Source organism: Sinocyclocheilus grahami, unplaced genomic scaffold (genome assembly GCF_001515645.1).
Source record: "Sinocyclocheilus grahami isolate Dianchi unplaced genomic scaffold, SAMN03320097.WGS_v1.1 scaffold1053.1, whole genome shotgun sequence".
NCBI classification, from domain to species: Eukaryota; Metazoa; Chordata; class Actinopteri; order Cypriniformes; family Cyprinidae; genus Sinocyclocheilus; species Sinocyclocheilus grahami.
Genome location: NW_015506232.1, coordinates 763,250 through 773,348, shown reverse-complemented (window position 1 = coordinate 773,348; position 10,099 = coordinate 763,250). Strand labels below are relative to the sequence as shown.

General features: G+C 42.0%; 1 protein-coding gene across 1 annotated transcript in view; it reads left to right on the top strand.

The window, feature by feature from the left end:
• Nucleotides 1-10,099, top strand: part of LOC107566174 (dnaJ homolog subfamily C member 13-like) — a 55,077-nt gene that overhangs the window by 6,733 nt on the left and 38,245 nt on the right. Inside the window, exons 2-10 of the mRNA XM_016251552.1 lie at nucleotides 2,014-2,094; nucleotides 6,420-6,495; nucleotides 6,851-7,000; nucleotides 7,106-7,147; nucleotides 8,038-8,238; nucleotides 8,322-8,528; nucleotides 8,611-8,706; nucleotides 8,844-8,935; nucleotides 9,007-9,173. Of these exons, the coding sequence (XP_016107038.1) occupies nucleotides 2,027-2,094; nucleotides 6,420-6,495; nucleotides 6,851-7,000; nucleotides 7,106-7,147; nucleotides 8,038-8,238; nucleotides 8,322-8,528; nucleotides 8,611-8,706; nucleotides 8,844-8,935; nucleotides 9,007-9,173 (1,099 nt within the window). The 5' untranslated portion in view covers nucleotides 2,014-2,026. The remainder of the gene's footprint in view (nucleotides 1-2,013; nucleotides 2,095-6,419; nucleotides 6,496-6,850; nucleotides 7,001-7,105; nucleotides 7,148-8,037; nucleotides 8,239-8,321; nucleotides 8,529-8,610; nucleotides 8,707-8,843; nucleotides 8,936-9,006; nucleotides 9,174-10,099) is intronic.

Here is a 10,099-nt window from a genome sequence, read left to right as displayed (position 1 = left end):
GTGTTTGTGTGTGTGTGTGTGTGTGTGTGTGTGTGTAAGATGTCAAGCGTGTAGGGATCAGTTGTGTGATGTTAGTGTGAGAGTCATACAGCACTTTCATGCCTGTCATTGTTTTATTGAAAGTGTGTTTACAGCAGCTACAGGTTCATCAGAAGCTTTATCGCTGCATTAGATTGGAGCTTTGCATTCATAAAATCTTTCAAAAACGCTTTGTAATCCAGCAAAGACCAGTTTGATTAATGTCTTCACCGTACAGGACTCATACGGTACAGAGAGCTGCAGGACGGTGCAGTGATAAACTGCTTTATTGATCCTCGCTAAGAGCGGTTGATGCTGATCACGAGACCTCGTCCTGGAAGCGGCGATCTTCTGCTATTAATGCGTCGCAGCCCAATACTGCACTTCCACTACACTAGTAGATTCTAGATGACCAGGATCACACATTCAGGAGGAGCATGTTGGACAGATGTTAGACATTACACAGTTCAGTCTGTTGATTGAGTCTGGGTTTGGTGTAGCCAGTTTGGCTTTGGTCATTTCATAGACTGAGATAACTGCATCATCATCTTCCAGGGCTTCCTTTAATTGATTTCTAATTTACTTTCTCAATGAATTAGTGAGACTATCCATGGACGAGCACTCTTTGATTATTTACCACATTTATAATCAAGCCTTAGAGAATTTTTTTTTTTTTTTGCCATAAGGATTGACTGTGAAAACCCTATTTATTCCTCCTTATTGTTCACTTAGTGATTCATTTTAAAAACACAAAGGCTTCTAATTTGAAGCCAATTAATGTTTAATTTTTTTGACCACTTTTTTATCACTTCAGTCATTTTATAAAGTGCACTTAGTCCTCTAGATCAGGGATTGTATATATTTCACTCAATGGAAGATATCGAGAGCACATTTATATGGGGACGTTTCCAAAGAGGGAAAAGCAAACAAACAGCTCGCATTCTCGTCATGTATTATACTTGTCCAATCGGTTTTATTAATATGCATATTCCAGCCTTAGCTCAGTGTTTACCAATGTACAGTAAAGTCAGTGTAAAAGCTTCACTCCCATGGCTCCGGTCTCTGAATCTCTGGCCTGGCTCAATCAAAGACGCGGGCGGGTGAGGTGTGTAATCTGTGCGTGCCGTGGCGAGTGTGCTTGCTGATGATTTAGGAAGCGTTGGGAGTTTGCGCTGTGGCAGGATCATCCAGGGTTCCTCAGTAAGGACCTGCTGCTGTCTGTGTCATTAATGCCAATCAAACAATATGAGAGAAAGAGAAAATCTTATTGTATTACTGACCGTTTACTTGTCTTCAATAACTGTATTACTGTAACTATAAAAGCACTTTTTACTACCATTAGTTAGCCTGGTATCAGCAATTGTGAATTCTGAGATCAGGATGAGTTTGTTTCTTCATCAGGTTTGGAGAAATGTAGCACTGCATCAGTGTCTCAGCAATGGATGCTCTGCAGTGAATGGGTGCCGTCAGAATGAGAGTCCAAACAGCTGATAAAAACATCACAATAATCCACAGCACTCCAGTCCATCAGTTAACATCTGGAGAAGACAAAAGCTGAAACACATCCAGCATTAAGACGTTTTTAACTAAAATACCATTGCTTCCAGCTCAAATACAAAGAGTCCAAAGCCGTAATATTGCTTGGACAGCTGTTTGTACTCTCATTCTGACGGCACCCATTCACTGCAGAGCATCCATTGCTGAGCATTTCCCCAAATCTGAATGATTGGAAGTCTTATTGCTTTAGAATGACACGAGGATGCCAGAATTCACATTTTTGGGTGAATCCCCTTAACATTTTAAATGACTCACTTCAAATGTGATTTGTGAGCGCTTTGAGTAATCTCTGGCAGAAGTGTACAGTCTGAGAGTCGTCCTGTTGTCACACTATATAAACTGCTCAATGTATTCCCATGTTTCCCCAGGACAGCTTGTGTGATCGTATACCACGCTGTTGTTTGAGTTCCAGACTGTGACCCTCTTCTGTTTTCACAGGCCCTGCCTGAAGATGAACGTCCTCAAAGACAACAAAGACTTGGCCTGTTTCTACACAACCAAACACTCCTGGAGGGGGAAGTAAGTGCCTCGTTCCTCTCGGTTACTGTGAGACGCTTCATTCAGAGCCACCCGCTTATTGGGTTTCATGACCTTCATGTTTCAGAGCTCAGGCTAACGTAGGAGTGGGCGATATGGCAAACATACCATATCTCAAGTTTTTCAGGAATATCACAATTCACGATTTTATCACGATTCTTTGTCATGTGGGTTTTACTATCTTGTCTGAGCAGTACAGCCAAACTAAAAAAACTTACAAGGTAAGAAAATATATAAAAAAAGTATGGCAGATATTTAGGCCGATTTTGTCATTATTTGATCTTTTCTGTTAAAAAAATAAGAACAAAGATACACGTAAGACACAGATAAAACAAACAGTGCTTTATTTTTCTGGTACAGCAGGTGTATTTAGCAGCAGCATTCAAGATTGAATCAACAAATATAAAAATAAACCACTGTATTCACTTCACTGTATAAATTATACATCAATTCTTATTAAAGCAACTGTATTCATATTCTTCAGTCAAGAGCAGCAAGTGATTTTTCTTTTTGTGTTTTGTTGTTTTATTAAGATTAAGGGGATAATTCACCCCAAAAAATTAAAATTCTGTCATCTGTCTGTCATAGTGTTTTATTTTTATACCATCATTTACTCACGCTCAAGCTGTTTTAAACCTGAATGAGTTTCTTTCTTCTGCTGAACATGAATGTTATGTTGAAGAATGTGGGTAACCAAACAGTTGCTGGTCCACACTGACTTCCACAGTATTTGTCCTGCTATCAAAGTCAGTGAGGACCAGCTACTGTTTGGTTACCCACATTCTTCAAAATATCTTCTTTTGCGTTCAGCACAAGAAAGAAGTTAATACAGGTTAGGGACAACGTGTGAGTGAGTAAATAATGACAGAAATTAAATTTTAGGGTGAACTATCCCTTTAAAGACAATCGGCAGCATGTTTAGTACTGTCCCTTTAAGAGCTGCACGCATCCGTTTTTCTCTCAAATGTTTACTTGTAGGGATGCACCGATATGAAAATTTTGGCCGATACCGATAACCGATTACTCTTTATTTTTGAAAGCCGATAACCGATATGTTGGCCGATAAATCTATATCCAAATTGTTATATACTTTTTGAGAGCCTGATTACAAAAAAGGTCTCATCATTAAAAGAATGAGCATTTATCGGCCGATACCGATATGGGGGCCGATATATCGTGCATCCCTATTTACTTGCACTTTAGACGTAACCAACTGTGTTTATATGTACACCTTGTGTGTTTTCGACAGCATAACTTAATTAATGAAGATAACGTAGTTCAGTAATCAGGCACTGTTTGAAAGGCGTTGTAGTGCGTGCATGCCTCCGGATGTCTGCGCTCAGAAAAAGCGCACGTCAGAACAGCACATGAATATACTGTTTAACAGGCAAGGCTTTAAAACACATGCAAATACTGTACTTTTGGGATTGCGAATAAGTGCTGGAGGCGGCAGAACTGCAGCTGATAGATTGTGCGCTGTAGCACGATACTACGATATTTCTTCAAAAGCAGATCGTGGAGACAATTTTATGGCACACCCCTAGCCTTAAGTGAGATCTACCCCTGTGAACATCATTCATTGACTGACTTTTTCTTGTCTTGCATTTTGCATCTGTTTGCTGCTTTTGAATCCTATCAGGGAACTTGCACCAGGTGTTAAGTGGCCCATTCTCGTTCATTGTAATATTTTTCCTCTTGTTGTCATTCTGTTCCTAACAGAATTTTAATTTAAAAGAGTGAACCATTCCTTTAAAGGTTGAATTTCCAGACATGGTTTTCCTAATGAAATCAGGGAATTGAGAATCCGTCGTCGTATCTCTTTCCCTGTCAGTGTTGAAGCAGATGCTTCTGCACATTAAAACAAAAGCAGATTAAAAAGAACAAACAGGCCACGTCTGCTCTCCACCGAGGCCATCGAGATCATCATGTCTTCTGAGAAATACCCTCGGTTAGGACGAATGCTTGGAAAAACAGAGAGTCAAAGACACCGAAAGGGACGAGTAGCCCATAGAACATGCCAAACTCCCAATGAGTGAGAAATCATGCTGTAATATTACTGTATATGACTGTATGACGCATGCATGATGTGTGGAGCTCGAGCTGAATGAGGATCCACAGGTTTTCTGGATCTGGGTCCAGTATATAAATGCAGATACATCTACAAACTCTGCTGAGAGCTGTGAGAGCAATTAATTACCCATGATCTCGTTAAGCCGTCGCTCTCTTGTGTTTCTGACTCTTTAACCTATCATTGGCTGTGCTTACAGGATGTGAAGGGCAGGAAGAATATTGTCAGGGTATATATAATTTCTTATTAGAAACATGTATGACTTTCTTTATTCAACAAAAACACAAAAGATATTTCAAGAAAATGTTTCAGACCCCACTGACTTTCTTTGTGTGACAGAAACACTGGGACTCTGTTTTATCATGTTGATCAGGTTTGTCAGAATATGTGAAGAGCTGGCTGGTTAGGGGGAGATGTTTAGCTCTCAGTTTCCTTATAAAAGGGAAGTAGCACATGTGTGTCATGTAGCTGTTGAAATGAAAGCAAATCGAGCTCTGACACGTCCACGGCTGAGCCAGTGCTCCCATGCAGACCCAGCTATACTGTGATCCGAGCTGCTTGCAGTGGTTATTATGCTGCTCTATAGGGTCACTCACACTGCTGTTGCTCTCCGCTTCACTCGAGAGCTGGATTACTCTTCACCAGCACACAAGACCGTAAACTGGAAGAATTATACAGCTGTACACAGCACTAGACGTGTAAGAGATTCCTCCAGCTGTGTGTTCCTCTCCATTACCTCATCTGCTGTGTTCAGAGAGCAGCCAGGACTGATTCTGATCTCATTCATTTTTTTTTTAGTGAGTGTGTGTGTGTGTGTGTGTGAGAGAGAGAGAGAGTGAGTGTGTGTGTGTCTTTGTCTGTGTGTGTGTGTGTGTGTGTTCGAGTATGTGAGTGAGTGAGTGAGTGTGTGTGTGTGTGTGTTCGAGTATGTGAATGTGTGTGTGTGAGAGAGAGAGTGAGTGTGTATATAGTGTGTGTGTATTGTGTTCGAGTATGTGAATGTGTGTGTGTGAGAGAGAGTGAGTGTGTATATAGTGTGTGTGTGTAGTAAGTGTGTTCAAGTATGTGAATGTGTGTGTGAGAGAGAGTGAGTGTGTGTGTGTTCGAGTATGTGAATGTGTGTGTGTGAGAGAGAGAGTGAGTGTGTGTATAAAGTGTGTGTGTATTGTGTTCGAGTATGTGAGTGAGTGAGTGAGTGTGTGTGTGTGTGTTCGAGTATGTGAATGTGTGTGTGTGAGAGAGAGAGTGAGTGTGTGTATATAGTGTGTGTGTATTGTGTTCGAGTATGTGAATGTGTGTGTGTGTAGTAAGTGTGTTCAAGTATGTGAATGTGTGTGTGTGAGAGAGAGAATGAGTGTGTGTGTATAGTGTGTGTAGTGAGTGTGTTCGAGTATGTGAATGTGTGTGTGGTGTTGAAGGGAAGATGTTAAAAGCCACAGATGATGAATAATTAACCACTCATGTGAGTGCTCTGTTCTCAGAAGCCTGTTTATTGTTCTACAAGGTCAGAGAGACAGAAAGAAGTCGAGTGGCCTTTAACTGGAAATATTGTCATCCTAGCATGTATACAGTGGGTACGGAAAGTATTCAGACCCCCTTAAATTTTTCACTCTTTGTTATATTGCAGCCATTTGCTAAAATCATTTAAGTGATTTTAGCAAATGGCTGCAATATAACAAAGAGTGAAAAATTTAAGGGGGTCTGAATACTTTCCGTACCCACTGTATTTGCAGAATGTGTTATGACTCAAGATTCCAATTTGCAGTTTAACTCAGAATTGGATCAGAAATGTAAAGCGAGTGTTTGCCACAAATATGAGTCTGTTGTTCTCTGTGTTTGCTCTCAGTTATCATGTGTGTTGGTGAACTGAACTCTAATATCAGTTATTGTGTGTGGGTGTGGGTGAGGGTGAGAGAGTGTGTGTGTGTGTGTGTGTGTGTGTGTGTGTGTGAGAGAGAGAGAGTGTGTGTGTGTGTGTGTGTGAGAGTGAGAGAGAGTGTGTGTGTGTGAGTGAGGGAGTGTGTGCGTGCGTAAGTCTGGTGAGTAAACTTTAGTATATGTACTAGCCGGTGGTGCTGGTTCTGCATGTCCTTCAGATGAAGAAGAGCTGCTCTGATGTGATTGGCTCACAGTGACAGGAGTTCTGGGTTCTTCTCTCTCACAAACACGCTCCTGTCTAATTACTGCAGCCGTTATTTCCAGACACAGTTTTGAAATGGTTGTTTTTGTGCTCCTGCAGGTACAAGCGTGTTTTCTCCGTGGGAACTCACGGCATCACCACATACAATCCCACCACACTAGAAGTGACTAACCAGGTACTGCTTTTCTGTCTGCTCAGAATACATGTGCAGCTGTGTGTGTGCTTACAGAACCAGCTGAACAGAGCAAGTACAATATGTGCATGTGTGTCATGTTCAGTATTATATTTCTAAATATTATATTATAAATCATAACATATAATAATAATAATAGGGATGAATTTATTAATGATTAAAATTGTGCTTTTGTTTTATATTATTGATGACAATTATATTTGTTGTTTTCATATTTATATTATTTATGATAATGGTTATTAAAACGAGTACCACGAGGCGTCGCTCACTAGCGGATGTAAACGTGTCTTTAAGCACTGAAGCTGTTCTGAATGTAGTGTAATGTTGTCTCTCTCAGTGGCCTTACGGTGATATCTGTGGCATCGCTCCGGTCGGGAAAGGCCAGGGCACCGAGTTCAACCTCACTTTCCGTAAGGGCAGCGGGAAGAAGTCCGAAACGCTCAAGTTTTCCACTGAGCATCGCACAGAGCTGCTAACAGAAGCGCTGGTGAGGAATACTGCGTGGTTGTGTGATGACGTGACGTGCTTGATTAAAGTCATGTGACTCTGGTCATTCATCACACATCATCATTAGTCTCTCTCGTCTTCACAGAGATTCAGGACAGACTTCTCAGAGGGGAAGATCACCGGAAGAGTGAGTACAGTCCCATCAAAGAAAGACCATTGTATTTTACATACAAACACAAACAAATATGAGCATTTTTTATTACAAGCCACCAAACATTTAAAATAGGGCTGTTGATTGAACAAGCTAAATTGGTGCTATTTGGAAGAAATGAAGTGTTAAAATGATTAATGCATTTAACGCAGTGCCCCGTCATCTTACACTGATGATCCTGATGCAGGACGACTGACTGCGTGATGAAGTCTATTAGAATGCACTTATATGAGCCTAAAATTCAAGATATGAGTGCAAAAGAATCACACTCTTATATTTCTATCATATATAGTTGAGCAATATCACACCAGCTAGAGTACTGTTTTTAACTAATACCTGCACCATTGATAATGTGATCCTGATTTATACAACAGTTCAGTAAACAAGAAGTTAATACCGTTACATTTTAGACAAAATATTGTCCGTTTTCTCAATTTCTCAAATGAAAATCAAATCCACAGCAGAACTGATGAGCGTCTCTGATCAACACACAGAAGGGTTTCGTTTCTGAGTGAATCTACAGTTTTGAACAAATTGGTTAAATGAATGATTCAGTGACTTATTAACATGTTCTTCATATTTCAGTATTAATTCAAAAATCTAAATAAAAACATTAATACACATTTATTGATCATTAACGTAATGTTGAATCAAAATTTCTTTCTAAAGCTACTTTTTGGTAATGTCCATTCAGTACTTTTCTTCTTACACAACGTTAATTGACTTTTGAGGGTAATTTCTCAGCCCAAATCGATGTGCAAATAATAAATCAGTCCACCACATAATTAAATAGCTTAAATACAGCCCTATTCTCTGAAACCCTTGTTGATCTGAGTGTTAAAGAAGCTCTGCTCGTGTTTCCTCAGCGCTATAACTGCTTCAAGCATCACTGGAGCGACGCGCGGAGGAGCGTGTGTTTGGAGGTCACGCCGGGAGGCATCGATCAGATCGACCCTCAGAGCAACCGCGTGATCTGCTCGTACGACTACCGCTGCGTGGAGGGCTTCGCCGAGCTCTCCGACTATCAGGGAGGCTTCTGTGTGCTGTATGGAGGCTTCGGCAGACTGGTGTGTGTTCAGTCCTGATTCAGCACAGAGTGAGCTGTGACTCACTCAGAACTCACCTCCTCTCTCACTCTCTCTCACTCCAGCATCTGTTTGCGTCCGAGCACTGTGACGAGATAATTCGCAGTGCGATCGAACACGCCGGGAGCTTCATCGGCATCACGCTGCGCCTGCGTAAGGAGCTTCTGAGCTTCGAGGGCTTCCTCGGCGAGCGTCTGGGGCAGTACGGTTCGGACGAGTGCATCACCTCACTGACCGAGTTCATCGTGCAGAAGATCACGCCGCGGCACACGGTAAGATCAGCTCTGCACCTGATGGGCTTTCTGGTGTGTGTGGGGTGGATCTGATGCATGCTCGTGGTTGTGTTGGTCTCAGGAGCCTGTGAGGAGGATCCTGGCGCTCACAGAGACGTGTCTGGTGGAGCGAGACCCTGCCTCTTACAACATCGTCACCCTCAAGCCCTTCGGAGAGGTCTGTCTGATCATAGCCGAGTCACTAAACCAACACCTGATAGAATCACATGGAAATTGCATATATAGAAACTAGTGTTTATGTTTGTATACTCAGAATCTGTGTGCGTGTGTGTGTGTGTGCGTGTGTGCGTGCAGGTGTTCGCTCTGATCTGTGACGCAGACAATCCTCAGGTGTTCACCGTCGAGTTCATCCGCGGTCAGATACGCAAGTACTGCTCCACAGAAAGGTACAGCATCTCAGACGCTCCTGTGTGGTTCTGCTGGTTATGTCAGAGTCTGACGATGTGTGTGTCTGCAGGGACTCTCTGCTGGCGAGTCTGCTGGACAGCGTGCGGGCGTCGGGGAACAGGGACGTGTGTGTGAAGATGGCCCCCACACACAGGGGCCAGCGCTGGGGCCTCCTCAGCATGCCTGTGGATGAGGAGGTGGAGAGCCTGCACCTGCGCTTCCTCGCTGCTCCTCCCAGTGCGTCCATCAGCGCAAGCCTCTCACGTTAAACTCTGTGTTCTTCCATCATCTACAGTGAATGATGTTTGGAGAATCAGATCACTCTGCATGCTGTCCTCTGACTCCTGCAGGATCGTTAATGCTGTGGAGCAGGACATTAGATTTATATTTCTCATAAATGACATGTTCTTGGCTCCGCTGGTCAATATGGTTGTTTTTCTGCTAATATTGGTAAAAACCCACTGCTGAGAGAGCAGCACAGAGAACTTCAACAGACCTTAGATCAGTTTCATAATACAACATCACTGCAGCTCCAGAGAGGAGTTACTAGTAGAAGCGCTGCGGTGATAATTATGTTCTACCCATGATAATGTGTGTGTGTATATATGTATATACAGTACCATTCAAAAGTTTGGGGTCAGCAAGTTTTTTAATTAATACTTTTATTAATCAGGGATGCATTAAATTAATCAAAGGTGACACAGTAAAGGCATTTATAATGTTATAAAACATTTCTATTTCAAATAAATGCTGTTCTTCTGAACTTTCTATTCATCTGTGAATCCTGAAAAATAAAATGCATCACAGTTTCCACAAAAATATTGTGCAGCACGACTGTGTTCAACATTGATAATAATCAGAAATGTTTCTTGAGCAGCAGATCAGCATATTATACTGATTTCTGAAGATCATGTGACACTGAAGACTGGAGGAATGATGCTGAAAATACAGCTGCGCATCACAGAAATACATTACAGTTTAACAGATATTCACATAGAAAACAGCTGCTGCGTGGAGGGCTTCGCCGAGCTCTCCGACTATCAGGGAGGCTTCTGTGTGCTGTATGGAGGCTTCGGCAGACTGGTGTGTGTTCAGTCCTGATTCAGCACAGAGTGAGCTGTGACTCACTCAGAACTCACCTCCTCTCTCACTCTCTCTCACTC